The sequence below is a fragment of the Chenopodium album genome, chromosome 24, assembly GCF_948465745.1.
Source record: "Chenopodium album chromosome 24, dcCheAlbu1.1, whole genome shotgun sequence".
Taxonomy (NCBI): Eukaryota; Viridiplantae; Streptophyta; class Magnoliopsida; order Caryophyllales; family Amaranthaceae; genus Chenopodium; species Chenopodium album.
Window position 1 is genome coordinate 13,491,870 of NC_137857.1, and position 22,811 is coordinate 13,514,680.

A 22,811-nucleotide genomic window follows, 5' to 3' on the forward strand; every position below is an offset into this window, starting at 1 on the left:
GCTACTATCAAGTAGTGGTGAAATCAAAAGCAACGGGAGAATTTGAATTAATCGTATAATAATGTGTTTGCCACAAGGTTGAATGATGTTGTGCAAATCTAGAAGGCCAACCGCATTTCAAGACGATTACTATTCTTCAACCCAAAAGATGTTAACTTCGAAGACTACAAGAATATGCCCCTTTGAAGATGCATGGTAATAAAAAAAAACTACATACTTGTTCTTCGACAATGCTATACAAACCCTTAACAATATTTAAAGTTTCGGCAATAAACCTTTCCAATTAGAGAGGCAATATGTTAGATCCATATTTTATTTTAATGGACTTGAAAGGTATAGACTCAACCCAAAACAAAGGTTGATTCAATAAAACCCAATCTTGAAGTCAGATAATTCAAACGCTATGTATCCAAAGTCAATCAAGGTCTAATAGAAGTCAAACAGACAAATAAAGGTCAAAGCCAGTGCCAAAAGGAAAGAGCAAACAATTATCACCATTAAAGATGAAAAGGGTGAATCGGAAAAAGAAAAAAAAAATCATTATCCCACGATATAGTAACTGCCATCCAAAACCTCTATAAAAGCAAAACGAAACACCAGATGCAAAGACATAAAATCAAACAATCAAACTCGCATTTTCAATTTGCTTTAGCTTTTCCTAGTTCTTAGATTTAAGCATTCTAGGTGTAACAAGATTAGTTTGTGTTAGCAACAACATTAGTATGCTATAGCATCTAGAAGCAGTTATCTCCGAATGGAATTAATCATAGAGGTAATTCTTTCTCCTTGGTCTAATTCAATCCATAGCCTGTGCATTTCTCTAAACTTTCAATTTGTATTCGCGTTCTAATTTGAGTAATCAAATACTCTAACTCAAAGACCAGTAGTTTTTAGGGCATACCCTAGGTACTCTTGCCCTTCACACGGGTAGAAATGACTTGTTTACATTTTTGCATCAACAATTGCACAAAGAAAAAATATCAACGATAAAAAAAAAAAAAAAAAAAAAAAAAAAAAAAAAAAAAAAAAATCGAATGGAATGGAATGGTTTAAAATAATTATAAGCTCATTTTCATTCTTCTGCTATAATGGATGTACCTAACAAAAAATGCTACAAATTTCATCAGCAACTGCACTAGGCTATGGTACGGAAAAACAAAGTCATACAAGACAAGCGCTAGATTTAGGCTTGCGCCAAGCACAAAAGAACAACCAGCTATAATGATAAATTTAATCAATTGTTCTTCTACAGGTATTCATCCTTTCTTCTTTCTGTTCTTTATGCTGATTATACCTTAATTTCTGGCCTGACAAAGAACACCCTGATCAGATCCAGATCTAGCAGTCTTGGAGTTTTGTTACACATCTAGACGAAGCAGTTGTTACTTCTCCTCCTTCAAATCTGCCATACTCTGCTATTTTTCATAGGCATCATATACAATGAAGATAATCAAAAATGATTTTTGAGGTAATTTGAATTGCATTTCAATCTGCTCAGAAATCAGCCAGTGGCAGCTGTTCTCTTTTCAAGCAATGACTCCAAAAATGCAGAACATAGTTTTGTCAGTGGTGGAAGAGTATGTGAAGGACCATTAAATATGGTCTCCCAAGGCCGCTCTGATAGTGAAATGCTAGCTTGTGTAGTTTTCTTGGGATCAAAAATTGGCAACTCCCCATAAATAGAGGCATATCCATATTGTCCTGAAACAAAATACAACAAATTAATGTCTCTTTTTTAGATACAAAATCAAACTTAGCAACATCACAAGCAATTGATACATGTCCTGAATTGAACCAAATTTTCATGCTAAATTAAGAGTGTTCACTAGTTTCATTCGATCCACATTTTTTTAAGCTTTGAGATCCAAAGAAGCAATCTAGTTATAAATTATGCCCATGTATCAAGACTGTTACAGCAATAACCGCTATACTCCTTTCTACAAAGAAAGGAAGACATAACAAACGCTCAAATTCAGGGCATACTCGGAAGGTAAAGGAGTTTGCTTTACTGAATCAAACTGCGACCTCACCTACAGCAGAAGAGCAAGACATGCTCCATTCCCATAGGAATTCTGCTTGACTTCACTAAAAGACACCTCAGCAGCTGAATTTTCATACAATTATACAAGGCATACAACCCAAGATCTGACACTACTACTCGTTCAGAAGTGAAGCAGCTATGGAGGTTGAAGAACAGAACAGAAACCCAAAGTAGGTTTAGTCTTAAGCCTGCTTACAAACACGGGAGGATGACCAAACTACAAGAACCTTTCTAAGTTTCTAGTGGTTTTCCTTTTCGGAAAGTGGAGCCTCTACAGTTTTACATCTTCTCTTTGAGAGCCTAATTTGATAGCCTTTCACGTTAAGTGGAAGAATTCTGTCATGTGTCCATAACAAATTTCACTTGTAAAATTATACACAGATGTAAAACTTTCTAGTCCCATTCTCTCCCAAATCCTTGGAAGCATATCGACTGCAGCCCATCCAGTTTCCCTCCCTCTATCTTCTATACCATGATTTGTCAGATAGGTTTCTTAATATCTTCTTCCTGGTAAGACATAGTTTTCATCTTCACTCTCTGACACATAGTTATGATACTATAACACACATAAAAAATGGATTCAGATCAGCTTAGGGCAAGTTAATTTTAACTGAGACAAGTTTTGGCAATATAACTTATATATAGCAAATATTATTTTGTTAATTAGGCAACAGACACACAAACATGAAGTCTACAAGAAATGCAGCATTAACCAACACATGTATTGATTTCAGCTTGCCAATCCAACATTTAACATTTGTAACTTGTAAGAGGTTGTACCATGATGGTCATCAACCTTAATCAACCAAGAGTTTACCAAAAAGAATGAAATATCAGCAAATACATTTCAGCTTTGTCAATAATAGTGGATTTATAGAGTAAGTTTTACACATCAGGTTATCCATCAATACAAGCAAACAACGATTACAGAACAAATTTGTAGATATGAAGAGCAATGCACCTATCAATCATACAATCCTAGACCAAAAAAAATAAGCAACTGATCTTATTGTTTTAGCGAAGCTTTGAGTAAAAACAATGCAGTTGAAAGGGCTTTTATATATACAAGTCATACCTGACTCCTCGAAATCCACTGCACCCTTTTTATGATTTAGGCTGGGTTCATGTTGTTCTTTGCTGAGAGGGTCAAATACAACATATTCATGGTCCCTATCAACATATGCCAGCAAAGCAGATGGACTTCCAGAAGGATTGTTTTTCAGTGAAGACATCTGCCTTTGTTGGAGAAATGCCAGCCCTCCTCCCTTTGCCTAGCATGTGAAAATGTATGCCAATCAGTAATCTTATAAATTGAGCAAAGCAACAGTACAAATGACTCATCTAATAAAAGATATTCCTTCAAATTCATAATACAAGACCCCTATGACTTTTACAGACGAACACTGAACTTTGATTTCTCCAAAATTATACTTATACAAACTTATGTTACCTGAAAACAGGTATGGATATTAGGTACAAATACATGTTCAATTCACCATTTAAATTTATTTGGAGATAGGCTTTCTGTCCTACGTTTGAACATGGGTATGGGACACAAAAAAAAATTAAAAATTTATAATAACGGCTCCTTTCCATTAGGCAGCTTAGCATATATTACTCAGTATTACATAATATTATATATGCCCTTGGTAAATGCTCCCCTCCATCAGAAACTAGCCTTCATCATCTTCACCCCTGTCCAGCCCCCCTGTAATGCTTGTTATGTTTGATGATACGAGCCATGTGATAGCAAGGTCACACTCTGCCTCCCTCCCACCAACCATAAGTAAAAAAATGGACAATAACTTGCTTCAATAAAATGTTTAAAATTTTAAATCTAAACCATGGAAAACTTGTTGCTTAAGCATAATATATGGTGATTAGTGATAACCTAGAGAGAATATTACCTTCCTAACCAACCATGTACCAACTGGTACTGGAGAGTTTATATCAAACAACAAAATCATGCCATCTCCAGAAGAAATTGAACTTCTGTGTGATTCAGTCAATACAGATGAATCAGGAATAACAGCAAGCACTGCGAAAAAGGGATCATCTTCCATACAAGCAACAGCTGCACAACCAGCCAGAGAGAGAAAAAGCAAGTGTTAAAACAGGATGCAATTTAAGCAAATTAGGAAATTTTCTACTACTAATTGTGGCAGTTGCAACAGGATCTCAAATGTCATAGATGTGAGAAACAGAGAGAGACCAGAGAAGGGGGGTAATTGGGAAATTGTTCTTATTCTGATAATTCAAACTACGGATGAGAGGACAACATATATTCCAGCTTCAACACCGGATGGAGAATATTTCAACAATGACCAACAGTTGCTGGGAAATCTAGCTGAAGATGGAATATTTTCCCTAGAGTTGCATTTTTGAAAAAAATAATAATACTCCCTTCAGTTTCAAATTATTGTTCTTGTTTGCTCTTTGCACATGTTCCAATGTATCTATGTATGTATGTATGTATGTATGTATGTATGTATGTATAATCATGGTCGAAGTTTCTTGCTAAAAATGAAACATTCTAAGCAGAGACAAGATTTAGAAATAGGGGTTGAACATTATAATGAGTTAATTCATGAAAAATAGAGAAAAGAAATACTTTCACCCCATAAGAAAAAGGGTTATGATAAAAAGCACCATAAATTTAAATTTTGACTAGCATTATATAAAGGCAAAGAACAAGAGAGTAAAGATCAATAAGTTTTGACTAGCACAAATGCACAATTCAAGCAACACAAATTTCGAATGGCATTTATGATACAACAATAATCATTTTCCATGCTTTCTAAAAAGGCCAACTATTCAAAAACATGCATTTTGTAGTGTTTACATATAAAAAAAAATAAATAAAAAAAATTAAGTCATCAATAACATTGTATTGAGAAATATAAATGAAAAGAAGAATATAGGTTATTTATTTGTGTCAGCAACATTAAGATACGGAATACCAAAGCAAACATAATAAACAACCTGAGAAAGTATCACTGTAAAGGAAATGTGCAAACCTTCAACCAAAATGGCATAAGACCATGTTCTGGACAGCTTTGACAAGCACCAGAGAGATAATTGGGGCCTTGAACCTTGTGAGGTGGACACAATGTACTCAGAATTACCAACAAATGTAAGTTTCACAATAGGCTGCAAGATAAGCAATTTTATGAGTCTTAAAGAAACAGGGATGTCAATGGATTCCAAACATTAGACAACAAAATTACAGAGTAATCCATAGTAAATAACATTATAGCAGTAATGCAACAAAGTCAACTAGATTAACCAACTATCTAAAGAACAGCTGCAATTCTACAGCAAAACAACTGCAAATTTGAAACACCCACAATGCTCATTAAACAAAACAATTCCAGTTTTAAGTAGTTTTTACTCCGTATTAAACAAGTCTTTGATCCAACTCCTAAAAACAGAAAATTCTTCTACTTTGTTTCAACAATAAATAAATAAACCTTAGATCCCTAGCTAACAACAAAACTAATTTCACCCAAACAAATATCGTTACATTTTAGAGTTATGTAATGCTAATTAGGGCTAGAGGTAGTTCGTGTAAAGTTACACTTAAAACAACAATGCCCAGCCTTTATCTCCCATGGTCATCCACCAACAACTTTTCCTTTCATTCACTTAGCTAACTGCTATATCCTTGTGCAAACCCATTTTCTTCATGTCATTTTTAATTCCCTCCAAGGCTCCAACCAACTCATCTTTGGCCTCCCTCGACTTCTCACAAAAACTACATTATACTAATTCTCAACAATCATTATCAGTGCATCTTCAGGTAATTGTCTCACATGACAAAACTAACATAGTCAATACTCCCTTATTTTCACCAGTTATATACACAGTTCTGAAAAACATTCACTTGCAAACCAAATTACATAGAAAGATAGAATATTTATCTCGAATGACAACATTTTTAAATACCAACAGAAACACCCTTGATTACAGTGCATATCATTCACCCCAGGAGCTCAAAACTAAGGTGGTTTTGTTGAGAGTCTTTAAAAAGAAACAGTAAATGGAAATGCCAAAAAATTAAGGTCATTCAAATAAAAAGCCTGGTGGTTTCACCAAATATGTTGTTTGCAAGAGCATTTATTGTAATTCCCTATCTTTTTCTTTTTTTTGATACAATTGTAATTCCTTATCTGATGGAGAAGCTTCTACTTGAAAATAGGTTGTTGGAAAAAAGAAGAAAAAAATGGTCAATCTGATCAGACTTTGCCAGCTTGATCACCAAATTTAGGGTTTCTCTCTATCTCTTTCTCACTGATACAATTACTTTGTTTAGAGCCTGAAAGTCCAGCTTGCTAATGACAATCTCATGGCATGTCATGTATCACAATTGTAAATTTTGTGTAGACAGATATTACAGTCTAGCTTCGTCTAATTATAGCAGGACTGCAGGAAACAGGCTACATGATTCCTGCCCGAAATGAAAGTTCACATCCGAGGATCTCCACTACTTACCAAGGCTTCAAAAGACTCATTTCCAACTATCTTCTACACAAGACAAAGTAGTAAAAAAAAAAAATTACACACACATAAGATTACCGTATAAGTTTCTCCAACTACAGACACAAGATAATTTCTATCTGGGTCCCACAGAGTTATCACAGTTTCAGCAGCAATAGCCAGTATGGAGCCATCAGCAGAAAAAGTGGCAGCTGTCATAGACTTCCCCCTGTAAATATAAATAATGACAACAATTAATAGAATAATGACAAGAGGCGAAAAGAGAAGAGTAAAAATTGGAATTCAAGGCAGCAATAATGATGAAGAAAACAAACAAACCAAATAGTTTTAGCCAAAAAAAAAAGAAGGAAAGAGCAAACTGCAGGGAAGCATACATTTGATAAACCTAAATGGTAAGGCACATGTAAATAAAAAGCTAAAAACTCTATAAGCATATCAGACCCTACTGCATATTAAACTATCTACAATTGATATCAAGATGAAGTGGATATTCCACTATATTACATACTCGAGAATAAGTTTTAATCAAAATCATACTTGTAGGAACCAACAGAATGGCAAACCCAGCCTGAGCTACTATCAACGCCACCTTTACTTTGAGTAGTGTTACTTTGGACCCAAATCTGAAATGAAAAAATTGTAAGAATTAAATTTGTCTTTGAATCAAGATAACTGCTGAATTATAATGTATTCTAAAACATTACCTTAAAATCACCACCATATGAAGAACTGACAGCCATTTTCCTTCTAGGATGAAAAACAACAGCAGAAACAGCAGCATCCCTGAAAAGTATTAAACAAGTAATTTAAATTAAAATGACTAAATTTCAGTTATGCTTTCAAACATGAAAATTGAAAGAAAATTATTAACTCAGTACAAAAGATTTGAGCTGTTTGACAAATGTCAGAGATAGAACTTTCTAGAAAAGAAATCCAATATTCTATTTGTGATTGAATTCTAAACTTCATCTCTACAAGATGATCCTAAGGTAGGTTTTCTGGATGCCGCCCATATCCATTCAAAATGATAGTTCACTCAAAATATCTCATCTTCTCTTTGATGAAGAAACATAAATTACACGTATTTTGCAAGCCTGACAAGAATAACTTGGGTTATTTAAGTCATGCTCGTCTGATTTATGAATCATTGTCAGCTAGGATGGTCAATCTTCAAAAAAGTGTGCTACTTCAAGCTAAAATAGGAATCTTCGGCTGATTTTTTAGGCTGCAGAGTGGGGCTTCCCCTTTGAATTTGCATCTTCCTTTTGCTGCTTTTTTTTTTTTTTTTAAAAAAAAGTGAACTTCTGTTCAACATTCCTATTGTTGGGATTTGGGAGATTCCAAATGAATACCAGCATGAAAATAATTGCTATTCTAGGTACATAAGCAGGATCCTTTCCTGTTTGCCAATTTATTTTATGTCCTCAAGCACAATCACAGCTAGTGTGAATTCAAAGATAGAAAATATTAAACGGGACTACTTAAGGGCTAATAGTAATTCTTATGAAGGTTTTCAGAGTTAGGCTTATCCATAAAATAATGAAGCTCTATTAACAAATTGGCTCTAGAAGTTTACAATGAAAGATGAGGCTAGTGGAAGATCACCATCAAGCTCAGATACAATGCAGTGAACCTTGGATGGTGATACAAAATTTCTTCTCATGGCACATGCATAAGGAAATCTATATCCGTAGAGTTGCATGTTTTCAATTCCTTGCCCAGAAATGCAGATACTGGCTCAATTGTTCCATTATGGCATTACATATGGTGCAGGAATCATATCCTAAAAGCTCAATTTCCAGGTTTATTCATATTCTCTTTACTTGAAGAAGCTGCTATTCAGAAGAGTTAGTACCATGATAATAATAAGATTGAAATGTTACTTAATAGATACTTCTAAATAATTGTGAAAAAGATTTAGTCCCAATGCTTTTGGATGTCTTTGTGTTGAAGAGGTCAAGTTGGACAGTTTTGATGAGATGGTCTTGTGGGGGCTATATCATGAAAATAGAGGCTTATTTCCTGTCAAGACCCCCTCCTCTCCCTCTTTTCTGAATTTTTAAAGAGATTTATAGTATTTTAAAGCTTAAATTTTTTTTTTTTTTTTTACTAGATATTATAAAAAAAAAAAAAAGCAGTAAACTAAAAATAACATATAAAAACATAACAGAATTGTGCCTTGTATACAAAAAGTGAATGACTTAGCCTTGCGCCTAGTCTCTAGGGACCTTTTGCACCTCACGCCTTTTACTAAGATTCTAATCAGAGCAAATATCATTAATTAAACCAACAACAGGCTCATACTAAGTAAATGTAACCCCAAGAGATTCATCTACATGAACAATAAAAAAAAATAGACAAAGCATAAAATAGTAGTTGCGGAAATTAGACAATTCATTGATCACACAGGAGATGATAAATAATTTGTAACCAATAATATTTGTTAGTCTAAGAGAAACCACAGCATTAAGTGTGTTCCAAGTGTACATGGAATTGAAAATTTAGCTAAGACCGTATAAGCATTTAAGCAGGTGCATCCCCCCAGTTTCAGTAAACATAGGAATTCTAGAGCACATATAATATAAGAAACAAACCTATGAGGTTCATAAACTATGGTAGAAAGTTTATAATCTTTCTTCTGGGTCTCAGCTTCCCAAAACTTCAAGCAAACAAGGCCTCCTACACCATCTTCAGCTAGCCTAGTTTCAACAGTACTCATCAAAGAGCCATCATGTGAAAGTGCTACAAAGCTCACTACCACCTGTAAACAAAATTTAGCAGGAAAATTAAAGATATTTTCAAGCCACTCTATGTTCCCTAATGGAGAAAAACAGAATGGGACCATGTAGCAGATAAAAAAATATATATATAAACAATGAAAGCAACTTTTCCTCTTTCCAGAAAACAAAAGACTGTCATTGAAAGAAACCAAGACGAACACTTAAAAAACCTATACTAGAACAGCCATAGACAAGAACAACTCTCAAGTTGCTTAATTTCAGAAGTTCAGTATATGAAGTTCTAGACATAAAAGAAGCCAGTGAGCAATATACTATGGAAAACCATTCCCAGTATATTTGAACTTTTGGAAAAAAAAAATAGGCTATAATTTCATGGCTATTCAACAAGACCACATACAAATTTAATGAAGAATGGACAAGCAGAGAGAAACAAATTAGTAACCCTTACTTGAATACAATTCATCACATTCATGGATGCTAAATATTAATTTAACTGTAGCAAGAGGCTATAGCTTAAAGAAATGTTTTCCAATTGTATGGATAAAAATACATAATTTGACCCCCCCCCCTCTACCACAATTTATGTGTAAGCCTTGTTAAAAGTCATGAAAATAATGATATCTTATTTTCCTCAGAAGGGTCTTCCTACAAGATGGCAAAAGCAAAGAGGAAATAGACTGAAAAGATGTAAATGGAAAAGAAAAATCGATACATTAGCAATTCAGATGAGTACGAGATCTCTTCTAAAATACTTTCTACTTTCTAGGTATTGAGTCTGCATGTGTATAATTGTACATCTTATGATCTGCTAGTTGTGGTATAATTAAACACTTAATTGAAGTAGGTTAAAGTAAAACCTTATCATTTTATATTTTATGGAAAAAAGAAAGAAGTAATTTGTCATCACAGCATTAGCCATTTCCAGCATTATGTGTTGGTAGAATCACATCATTCAGGCAACTAAATTTCCATGCTTGTAAGTTTTATGTATCTAAAATACCCCAACAGCAGATCTAGGGTTTAAATTTCAGAAATATTACTTCATTTTTTTGTTCAAATATCAAATTGGGTCAGTCTAGTGGATAGAGGCCACAGAACACAAGGAATTTTAGATCACCAGTATCAGCAAATTGGACTACAGCCCTCAGCAATTTGGGTCACATTTGACCCAAGATCAAGGACACAATCTGGGTTACGGTTCGGGTGTCTGACCCGCATTCTGAGTAACACTACTTTGGTGAGGAAGTGGGGAACTTTGGCATTGTCGCATAGACTTTCCATTATTGAGATTGGCAAATACTGTTTATCTGTTACAGAACATTTAGATGTCCATTATGTAAGATTTTAAGAATAAAAGGCACAGAATTCAGTGGATTTCTAGATTTCTGCTATACATGCTGATGTAAAATGGTTTAACACTACCTCAAAGAGACCTAAATAGACACTCAGATCTTGGAGAATTCTTTGACTGTGAAGTAACGATAGAATTCTCCAAGATCTGAGTCTCTACTCAGGCCTCTTTGAGGTTGGGGACTAACGGGTAGCACTTTTAAGCAATAAGCTTCTCCCTAAGTTGTCAGTTCATACTCGTCTTTTCAATCATCCCCTGATCTTTAAAGGAGCATGTGTTTAAACCTTTATATTCCCCCTTTCTGCCTTGATTTCAGTGGACTTCAGGTCCCCCTTCTCTTACAAAAATCTTTTTTCTCTGTTGAAAGCTTTCTTCTTTATAATTACATCCTCATAATTGGTTTTATTATCTTATCCATAATATGAAGGGTTCACAGTTATATAACAGAAATTTCTTAAAATAAATATTTAGTGTTTCAAGTCTCTCTCTCCACAAGCTTTTTAGTATTATAGTGATTCCCATCAGTGAAGTAGTCCCGCATCTACTTCTAGTTACTCGAACAACTTTTCAAAGTGCAGCAAGTATAACTCTTCATCATTAAACAGCCATGCATAGTACCTCATACCAAAATGACAAGGATGCCTATCACCTGCCTATGCATAGCACCCAATGCAACAATGACCACAATGCAATCAACTTCGCCACCCCTCCTCCCCCCCCCCCCCCCTTCTCTTCTTCCTGGGACGAAACTTCAAACCACAGTTGTTAATTGCTAATATCTACTGCCATAATGAACTGAGAGAACATCAATATCCACCCCATCCAAGTGAAGTTCACTTTCCACTTTGCTACATCCTTCAAAAATCCCCAATTTCCTTTTATAGTTTGATACTATAACTGCTCTATTCTGTCAAACCTCTTACCTAATCAAAATTTATAAAAGCAGCACCCACAATCCAACATACACACACCCACACAAAAAAAGAAGGCTAAAAGGTTGGACTGGTGATTTGTCTCACTTCTAGGAGATGAGGAGACATCTGCCTTCCAAGGCCATTATACTTTTCAGCAATAATCATAAGGCTTTAATTGAGTTTAGGCAGAATAAAAGGTACAATGATGCAACAAAACATAGCTACAAGTCATACAACAGTACGAGATCATTCTGCAGGGTCGTAATTGAATAAGTAGACTCAGGAAAACCAACACAAGATGATCTAGTCTAATCAAAATTATAAAATTACGAAGGGCATGAACCTTGAAATGAAGCTGGAGGGGGTGTTCTAAGGTCCATGAGGCCAATCCTAAGTAATGAATTCCTTTATTATTAGCACAAGCTTATAAGGAAGAAGACCTCTGCTTCCACTCTCTTCCACTAGACAGTACTACCTCTCCAACTATATTTTTCTCATTCAGAAGACCAATAGAGAAATGTTTCTCATTTTTTTGTATTTTAATGCTTCTACTTTCTTTCAGATTATTTTTCTTCTGATTCTTTTTAGAGATAATATATCTGCTAGCCATGTGACTATGAATCGTACTAATACAGTGGTTTGATGAAGAACACAGACAAATTCCTCTCCAAAATACAAAATGTTTTAATGTACACGTACAAAAAATGGAATTACATATTACTCTTTAAAATAGATAATAACCCCACCCACCAATTAATTATAATATACAATGAACACTAATATTGGCTCACTGCCACACCGACACAGTGCCACTGTGCCACTGGCAAGGGTTGTGCATTACCTCACTTTACTACCTTGTCTACCATAACCTTGAAATACCTGAGACAATACAAAACCTAAAAAATATTGAAGCCTCACCTTCTAGTTCCAAAGTACAGTATCAAGGCTTCTTTCTATTTCATAATCTTGACTAGTTAGATCTAGCTATCTTTTGGCCAAAATAGAGTGATCACCAAAGATTTCAAGGCTTCAATGATCAAATCTAACTGCGAAAGACCTTAAGATTTTGTTGATGGGGATTTGTTAGTGATGTAGGATCATCATCTCAGACAGTCGACTTTTTCTGATTTTGGAAATGATGTAAATTGACGGAGGTTTAGATCTAAATGCAGTCACATCAAAGACTTAAATATGGTGAAATATCTGGTGGTGGATGATGAAGAGTTGGAAACCATCACCTGTAAAGAGGGGCCCATGGATGAGGCCTTGAGCTTATGCAGTGCTTTCCATCTTTTTGCTGGGAAATAATGGTGTGGTTATTTATTGCTGAGGCCATTTATGGCGGATGTGGTGGTGGCGAGACGCGAGAGAAATGGTTATTGAGGATGGCAGTGACATTGTGGTAGAGTAATGTTAAAAAGGAAAATCAAATCCTCAGAGGGGATTGGGAGTTTTGATAATAGACAGATGAATAGATTCATTACATGTGGAAAAAGGGAATGAAACCATTGAACCCAAGTTCCAACACTTAAAATGCTTCTTCAATAACAAACTTAAAATTGCAAATTAGAGAGGGGTGTTCTAAAAGAATAGATGTTAAAATTTAATTAAAATGTGCCAAGCCCCCTTATGAGCCATCAAAATAGTAGTATGCAAACACAAGTTACAACCTGTTCTTTCTTCCTGACCCTTCAGCTAAGCTGCTTTTTCTTTCATTGGATACTTCAGATTCCCCTCAACAGTACAATAGTTGTACTGTGGTATCCTTAATGTGTTAACTAAGCAAGTGAACTTGCTTGAGGCATACATAAGAATTAATGAGCGTGACTAACCCAATATAAGAAAACCGGAGAAGATCCATCTACCATAGATCGAGTGAAAATATATGTAAAAATATAAATTATACTTTCTCCGTTCTATTAATATTGCAACAAGGAGGAAATTACGCATCCCAAAACACATTTTATATGCTAAATATCTATAATTGTGTAAGAGTAAAAATTATAAAAAGTTGATATCGTGAAAGTATTTTATGAGACGAATCCAACAAGATCCCACATGACTACCACATGACTATATTTTGCTTAACGTATAAATCATATTATATGGTCAAACAAGAGTGATGAATAGTGCAAAAAGTCCATTGTTGCAATATTAATAGAACGGAGGAAGTATAACATTATAACATATAACTAACAAAAAATATGCAGCCTAGTAGTATAGGACACAGAACAATAAAGCATAATGTACTTGTCCACATAACAATTTTCAAATAATTGAGGGAGAAAAAGGTAAAAGACAGGTACCGTAATTTCATCGCTTGGTTGATGATTTCTTTCACAGATTTGAACCTGCAGGATTAAGCATAATAGAGGACAGTGAAAAATAATTCGTGGGGTTGATATATTTAAAAAAAATATAGTATAAAGATCATTTAGTGACCAATCAACTTGAAGGACCTCAGGGAGTTATATACTTAAAATATAGTAAAAAGATCATGTAGTGACCAAGGTGTATTCATAGTTCAGCCCAACTTGAAGGACCACAAGGAGTTACGAAACGCCCAATGATTCATCCATTGTGAAAAACTAAAATAAGAAAATTGAGCTTTTCATTGAATCAACTCAAACTAGTCTGGAGATCTAGGATTTGTAAAACTACAAATTGGGCTCCTCATTGATTATTCATTTAAGTGAACAGAATAGGACCTCATTGAGTTAAAGGTCAATTGAATCAATCTGTTGTCATCGCAAGGATAAGGTGGGGTTAGCCAGTTAAGCTCATCCAAAATTGAAGGCCAACTCAATTTTTTGTAATATATAATTGAGGGAATCATCATGAAATATTTGAAGCAGAAAATAATCAAGGGACAAAGGTTATAAAAAATTTGTGTATTTTTTGTCCATCTTTTATTGAAAAGTAACTTATATATAGCATAGTTGTTTTCATGGGGATATTTAGTATCAATATTGAGATACAACTCAATATTTATAGATACAACTAATTATCTGTGGATACATATTATATAAAATATTGTAGACATTACTATTTTGAAATTACACATCCGAGGTGAATCAAACAGGATCACAAAGAATATACTTTCTGTACATACTTATCAAGAGTATTATATTCCATAGCATTAAAATCTATAATGATCTTAAAGGAACAACACAAATGAACAATGGTGGTATAAATAAGTAAAAATCAGTATTACATATAACAAACAAATTATGCATAGTAAAACTAATTTATTGAAAAAGAAGAAAATGGAATAGTGTCAACAAACATAAATCAATGAGTAAATAAGATATCAATATAATTCAAGCATTGCACCTCTGTGATTTCAGTATCATCCAACAAGCTATAGAACTGGATACGGTAATTATCTGTAGGCAGAGCAACTAAGCCAGCTGAATGATCAAAGGTGAATCCACTAGATAATCCATTCCACATATCTGGTAAAGAACAAGGAAGCTGCAAAGTACAGCATTAGAATTTCATCAAAACAGGAGCAAGATTAGGCTGCATATGTTTTAACCAAGAAATTATAGGCTGATTATTTTTGGAAAGGCGAGTAAAAGATAAAATAACATCATATCAAGGCAAGAGTAAAGCTAATCAGCCAAGAAAACTCAATATCAGGCAAATGGAACAAGATGCGTCAATAGTTTCAATATGTTATAACCAAGCTATATGTTAGTCAATTAGCACCGCACAAGACCACACACCACTAGATCATATTCCAACAGAAGACTACCACATAAAATAAAGCATATACAAAGCTGACAAATCAGAAGGTACCACCTCCTGAAAGTTCTTTATGCTTACTGTTTGTCATAAAGTCTTATACACTTTTGCTTATTCTATGTTCGGCAAATTCCATTTTCTACCTTCCCCAACACCCCCCCCCCCCCCCCCCGCCCAACACACACACACACACACACAATATTTACATCTTTACACACTCTCTAAGGTTTTCCACCTTTTTCTTACAGCCACCAACCTTTTTACACTCTCTCTCAAACTTAATCCACCTCTTTTTTTATTTAGACTACTCATCACACCAACACTCTGTCCAATTGCCTTAATAAGTGGGCAAACAATAACCATAATAAACATCTGGGAACGGAGGTAGTATTTGTAGAAAGCAATGCACGACTTAAAATCAACATGTTGATAGGCACTAACACTTTCTACTTTTCTAGTATTGAATAGATAAGCTCTTTGATTTCAAAATAAACTCAGGCTTATCCATATATCCCAATTCATAATTATGACAAAACCAACAGTTCCAACAGTTTGCTAGGTTTACTAGAGATTCGTTTTTGTATATTGGCACATCTACCAACAGTTTCCAAACAATCAACATCAGACATTGTTTGTACCCAAATTGTTATGTACCTCTACTTTAAAAGATCATTACCAATGAAAGCCTCCTTGTAAAAGTTTACTCAGCAATTGCTATCAAAATGTCAGTACACTGTACATAACATCAGTATATACTACAAGAGGGCAGGACTTTTATCTGTGTTAAGACCCCATCATTTGATGGATATGTCAAGAGTTACTGATCTACAATGAACACAACTTTTCTTGCTATATCTCCTTATGGAAACCCTCTAGCTTCCAAGTTTTGTTGATGCTTGCGATATTAATTCATGGAAATGGCACCTCAAAATGTCAGTCATCTTGGGCTCATGCCCTGAATTAAAAAATTAAAAATTTTCCACATTTTTTTTAGGCCAAGAAATTTAGGCACATATTTTAGATTGAAGTTGAAAACCAACCATTTTGAAAAATATGTTCTTATTTTATGAAGATTAAAGACATCCTAAAAAAATCATATAGACAAAATTACAATTATGTAATTCTCTCTATGTAAATTTAATAGTACTATTACAGACAATAGACTTATTCTTGGATCATAATTGCTAGAGTAACGTAAAGGTCCATAACAGACTTTGCAGTCATGATTTTATAACAAATTATTACGGAATGGCTTATTGCGGAAGGTAAATGAAATGGCACTGATTTAACTTCATGCAAAGATGGAAAAAATATTAAGAACTCTCTGTTTGTGATGCCTTCAAGTCAAATATCCTCCACAGTTTACAGATTTATACTCACATTGTGATGGAGAAAATGGCACAGCAAAAGCGTTGCACGTTATTTCAGCTTGTAAATTAAATACTCTAGAAACTAAAAACAATTAACTCACAGGCATCACAGTTTACAGTTTAACACTCACATTAGGATAGAGAAAATGGCACAGCAAAAGCATTGCACATTATTTCAGCTTGCAAATGCTAAATACTCTAGAAACTAAAAACATTCAACTCACAGGCATTCTAATTGTATAATGTAGTACCAAAAAAAATTATTGACCCCTACACTTAAACTTGCATGTGCACACAGATATGAGATCAAGCAGCACCAACCTTAATTCCCGCTATAGACTTCAAGATTTCCAATGATGGCATCTTCAAAAAGTGGATCTGATTATCTGCACAAGATATCTAAAGATCCTTCTTTTCATGAGTTATGGAATTAGAAAAGTTCAATTATGGAAAAAAGAAGAGAAACACACACACACACACATGTGTACACATTGTATTCCTTTTACCAATAATAGAACCAGATCAAAATAGTCAGGCATTATCCAGTTACAATCAGTACACTTACCACAGAGAGCGTAGGATCACACGAATGCACAAAATGTAGTAGAGGAGATCCAATTCGTGGTAGAAACTTTCTCTTCCCAGTGTCCAGCTGCCACAGGACAAGAACTCCTTCATTTCCCCCTGGTCATCATCAATCAGAAAATTTTATTCAAAGCCTTAATAGTTGCTGACAGTCCAATTATACACAACCATATTTTGGGAACCCTCAATAATGGCCAAAGTACAGTAGAAAAAATTTAATGACAATTGACAATAATTGTGGGGATAGGGAAGACGTGTGTGATAATCATAATGATTATATCTCATAAGCAATTCCAAAAAAAATTGCTGATGTCACATCACATTAAATTTAAACTTTTTCCGGGAACAAAACAAAGGAAAGTCAGCAGCAAAAATGCAAAGAAATTAAAATAAAATGCTTTACTGCCGATTAGATGGGAGAGGAGTCTTATCAACTTTTTTACATGTTCAAACCTAAATGGTCACAGATATTTATACTACATAGATTTTTTTTTTTTACTTATACTACAAGACTCTTTTTGTTTGTAATTTTGATAACAAAAGGGGGGAAGGGCATCAACATATAAAATTAAAAGAAAAATAAAATAAGATAAGCAAAGAACTAGAAAATAAAGCATATCTATAAAGATGAACGAGAAGAAATAACAAGAAAGATTAAATGCATGAAAAGAAAAATAACTGCGTAGGCCAGATATTGATATACCTTGAAGTAATGAAAAAAGGTTACACAGATAATTAAGAAATAAACATAAAGAATCAACTAGAATGGCTTATAAACCTGAGTACAAATAGGCTCCATCAGTAGAAAAGGCAAGAAACTTCACTTCAGATGAGTGCCAATGCCATGTAGAGCATGACTCAACATCATCATCTTCTCTAACACCAGCTCTTTTATCTTCAGATTTCACTAGCTTTGCATTCCCCTGATCATTGCCTTTAAAAAATGTTTTAGCACCAAATCCCCTCCAGACACAAATCCTCCCACTTGCATCACCAGTAGCCACAACGTTATGATTTGGATGGAAGGCAAAAGTTGTAAAATTTTTTGTATGGTGCAATTTCATCTTCCTCACTAAAGCACGCTCACTTTCATCAGCTGGAACTTTCCAAATATAAAGTGAGCGTTTAATATGAATACCAAAGAATTCCCCCGAAGGACTACAAGTAATAAACTCAGGCTGAGCAGTCTGCAGAAAATTTAAAATAGGTTACTAGTCTGAAGCAGCCTCACAAAAATACAATTAGAATTTAAACATTGTATACATGTACTGCAGTTGACATCTCTTCAGAAGGGATCATTTTCGAACTAAGAGGCAAAGATTACAATAATGGGAAATATCAAAGGAACAAAAAAAAACATTAGGAGATATCACTAAAACATCAATATGCCTCAGATGGGGCTATAAGAGAAAAATTCACCTAATAGGCTAGCAATTCACTGATTCACAGTAACAATGTTAGCTCAAAGTTTTAAAAGTGTTCACCAAATCTGATCCCTCACAGCAGCATGTCATGGGACATTGTTCTGCTCCGGAAAATCAAACAGCCAGTATCCACTTAACAGCTCAGTATAGTGTTAAACAACTTAATAATTCATCATTCCTGTATTCAACATCTTAGGAAGATAACCAACAGAAATCTCAACCCAGATGATGACATATTTACTCAAACCCAAAAAAAAACCATGGAGAAAACAGCCATCTAACTCCGCCAGTGGGTTTTCCGCTGCCAGTCCCAAGCCTGGATAAAGGAGGAGGGTTACGGTAGGCCAGTGACAGCCAGTGTAAAACTTTGTCACGTCCCTTGGCATGAGCCACAATGATTGAGAGTAGTACTAGGATGGGTGACCTCCTGGGAAGTCCTCATGTAGTCGACCCCACTAATGGGATTAAGGCGTTCAAGGCGAAAAAGAAGAAGAAGAAGAAAACAGCCATCTCTTATAGAGTACTCCCTCTATTTTTTTTTTCTTATTTTGGAGCTTGGCACACATGTCAAAGCAAAACTAGTAATAATCTATTCATTTAGACGATTCCAACAAGTACCCGCAAGACTATATTTTTTCTTACGTATAATTCACAAACTTTGGTCAAAGTGGGTCAAATGCATAGTGCAAAAGTATCAATGGGGCACTGAAAAAAACGGAGGGAATACATGACAAGAAATTAAAGGAATAAAATGCACTAGCTTTTGCATCAAATATAGTCTATGGACTAACTTTTGCATCAAATGAGAACATTTTACTTCGCATAAGGGGTCAACTATTCATTAAACACAAAAAATAGTATAACGATACATAATAATTACGCACTAGGGGATTTAGTACAACCAACCTCTTTTAATATCACTGCAGGGATCAGCTTAGATTTAGTTAAGTTACACTTTCTTATTTGCCCAAGCAAACGTTTAGTCTTGTCACCAGGATCACTTACATCTTCTACAGATATATAAGCAAACAAATTAGTTGGTTTACCACCCTCATCTTCTTGTTTAGACGGGAATTTAGGAATCACCTGAAATTGTAAGAAGATGAATTAATTAAAGATGCATCGCATATATAATACTAGAGAGCAATTTAATTGCATGTAAACCACAAAATACACTACCTAGAAATGGCAACAAGATGCATATGTCTTAACCTAAACACTCAAATGTCTACAGCTAAAAGCAAGAAGCTCCATATAAACTCGTGAATACATACTTGATACTTGTATATCACTATCAATAACGAAAAACTAAAGCCATTGCAACAAAATTTTCAAATGAGTATTTTACAAAGCAACGGATGTATTATGTTCATCTTCTCAAGAAATTAAGAAACAAACAATGGAAATTTATGCCCTTCACAATCAATAATTATCCCCCTCAAAGGCCTCTATTATCGATCAATATCTTTTACTAAGCATACATTTAGCAGTAACTTTGATACAGCTGCAACCGTACCTTCAACGATACGTCCAAACAAAAATTATCACAGGAGTGAAAAGAAATGACTAGCTTGGACCCAAAAATCAAACTAAAAACTGATTACTGAATGAAACCAATACAGCCTTTTATGATTACACCAATTTTCAACCAAAATACATCAATTCAATCACCACGAAAAGCGAAAATCTTTAAATTAGAAAACACACCAGCACCCAAATAACATTCAAATTAAAGAAACCACAATAAACTATAAAAAAATAAAACCATAAATTCTACTAGCATTATATTTTTATACCATTGAAAAAACGGGGAGACGAATATCGACCGTCTTCATCAATTCAGGTACCGCGAAATCCCAGTACCGAATAGTGCCGTCAAGAGACGAGGTCCAACAATAGCACAAAAGCTTACTTGAGCTAGGAACCACCACAACAGAAGTAACAAGTGCTCTATGACCTTCCAATTCAGTAATCTGCGCAAACATTGAGATACAACAACAATTACAAACAACACAACAAAATTATCAAATTCATCAACTGAATAATTTCTGGGTATACCTGCATGCCAGTGGAGGTGCTGAAGACGGAGACGGTGTTGCCGGAGCAAATAAGGAGGCGTTTTGCGTCATTAGAGAACGCCGGTAAAGAGGAGACGAAGCTTTTACCGCCGTATATCATATTGGAGGCCGAGGTGGTGGTTATGGAGGCAGCAAAAGAGGGGAAATTGGAGGAGTTGGAAATAGACAAGAATGGAGACGAGGGAAAATGGAGGGTTTAGGGGTTTAGGCACTTTTAGGAAAAGGGGTACAATTTTTTTACAATTTTTTTTTTTTTTTTTTTTTTGACAATAAAAAAAATTAACACACACACCCAAAAAAATCAAAAACTCAAATGCAATGGAGAATAGCGAAGGGCACGAACAACCAACTGGTGAGCTAGACCAATCATCTAACAAGAAACCTTTCGGTTATGATAGTCGGGTACAATTTTTTTTTTATTTTTTTTTTGTGACAATAAAAAAAATTAACACACACCCAAAAAAATTAAAAACACAAATGCAATGGAGAATAGCGAAGGGCACGAACAACCAACCGGTGAGCTAGGCCAATCATCTGACAAGAAACCTTTCGAATATGATAGTGCGTAAAGTGGCCATCGCAACTTGTAACTCCTTCCTAATCCAATAGGTAAGAAATATTAATTGTCCTTTGTTCTTTTATTAACCCTATCTAGAAACGTACAAGATTATAGTCTACAACCTTTAAAAGTGGGAAGTTGACAAAGATTAGCATTTTGGCAAAAAACTTGAAAGTGAATAGTAATTAGGATATTTTGACTTTTGCTACTTCTAAAACACATGAAAATCACTTTTGCTACCTGGGAAAAGTTTTATTTTATTTTACTACCTATCAAATCCCGTTTTTTAAATTTTGCTACCAGATAACGGAATCTGTTATTAATTCCGTTATTGAGATGCTGCCACCCTTATTACCACCTTCCGGCCACCACTCCCTTCTTAACCATCCTAAATGCCTCCCCGTCAACCACCAAAAAAAATAAATAAAAAAAAATTAAAACACCCAGCCATCTCTTTCTCTCTCATCTCCTCTCCTCCCTCCACCTTCTCTTTCATAAAAGCTCCTCCTCCCTCCTCTTTCTCTCTCATCTCCGCCTCCTTCCTCCGGTCCTCCCTTCTCATTCTCTCTCCTCGGTTTTTGAAGTTCGGCGCCACCCACCCCTACGGTTTTAGCTCGGATTCGACCAATTAATGGTTTTTAGGTCGAATTCAACCATGAAAACTCCAGATCTGGGGTTTTCATGGTCGAATTTAACCATATAAACCAAAAGTTGAAGATTTTATAATGTATGTTTACCCTTTTCCATCAATTTATTATAATTTTTTTAAAAATTTTTGGGTAGTGGTGGTCTGGTGTTGCTTGTGGTGGGTGGCCCGGTGGTGCGTGTGTGGTGGAAAGGGGGTAGGTGGTCTGGTGGTGCGTGTAGTGGTGGTCTGGTGGTGCGTATGGTGGAACGGGGGTAGGTGGTCTGGTGGTGCGTGTAGACGTGTAGTGGTGGTCTGGTGGTGCGTGTGTGGTGGAAAGGGGGTAGGTGGGGGAAAGGAGGTAGGGGACAATTGATCTGAGGTTGAAGAAAAACCGATTTCGAAACCGTGCTGGTGGTTCGCCGAAGAAACGCAAGAGGACAGGGAGAGAGATTGGTGTGTGGCGATTGTGGTTCGGTGTGGTGGTTGGGGTCGGGGCAACAAGAAGGGGAAAAGGGAGGGGGCTGGGTCGCTTGCGCCGGCCGCAGCTTTGGGTGCCGCTCGCCGGCAGGGGGGAGGGGGGAAGGTGGCGGCGTGGCTGACGGGAGGGCTAAGCTGGGCATTTGGTTTTTCTTTTTTTTTTTTTAATTTTTTAAATTTAAATTAAAATTTTATTATTTATTTATTTTTAAAATAAACTTAACGGAACCCTAACGGATTCCGTTAACTGGTAGCAAAAGTTAAAAAAATGGCATATGTTAGGTAGTAAAATAAAATAAAAGTTTTCATAGGTAGTAAAAATGTAATTGATGTGTTTGACAGGTAGCAAAAGTCAAAATTTCCTAGTAATTATGAAAGGAATAGTGGATTGACCAAATT

At 35.2% G+C, this 22,811-nt stretch overlaps 1 protein-coding gene across 1 annotated transcript; it reads right to left on the reverse strand.

Moving 5' to 3' along the window:
* Window positions 1-1,045: 1,045 nt before the first annotated feature.
* On the reverse strand, window positions 1,046-20,932 carry LOC145611279 (uncharacterized). The gene is made up of 16 exons (XM_081666593.1): window positions 20,729-20,932; window positions 20,467-20,643; window positions 19,577-19,756; window positions 18,025-18,433; window positions 17,227-17,345; window positions 16,983-17,060; window positions 14,878-15,018; window positions 13,851-13,895; window positions 9,133-9,299; window positions 7,243-7,321; window positions 7,076-7,161; window positions 6,617-6,746; window positions 5,059-5,191; window positions 3,949-4,115; window positions 3,117-3,312; window positions 1,046-1,701 (listed from the first exon to the last, which is right to left on the reverse strand). The coding sequence occupies exons 1-16, from the start codon at window positions 20,846-20,848 to the stop codon at window positions 1,502-1,504; spliced, it is 2,427 nt and encodes an 808-aa protein (XP_081522719.1). The 5' UTR covers window positions 20,849-20,932; the 3' UTR covers window positions 1,046-1,501.
* Window positions 20,933-22,811: the final 1,879 nt, after the last annotated feature.

Excerpts from the sequence above, each read along its gene's own strand:
- LOC145611279 (XM_081666593.1), bottom strand. The coding sequence starts at position 20,848 with ATGATATACGGCGGTAAAAGCTTCGTCTCCTCTTTACCGGCGTTCTCT. Across the intron at positions 20,644-20,728 it reads GCACCTCCACTGGCATGCAG|ATTACTGAATTGGAAGGTCA; the intron begins GTATACCCAGAA and ends ATGTTTGCGCAG. Across the intron at positions 17,346-18,024 it reads TGGAGCCTATTTGTACTCAG|GGGGAAATGAAGGAGTTCTT; the intron begins GTTTATAAGCCA and ends GATGATGACCAG.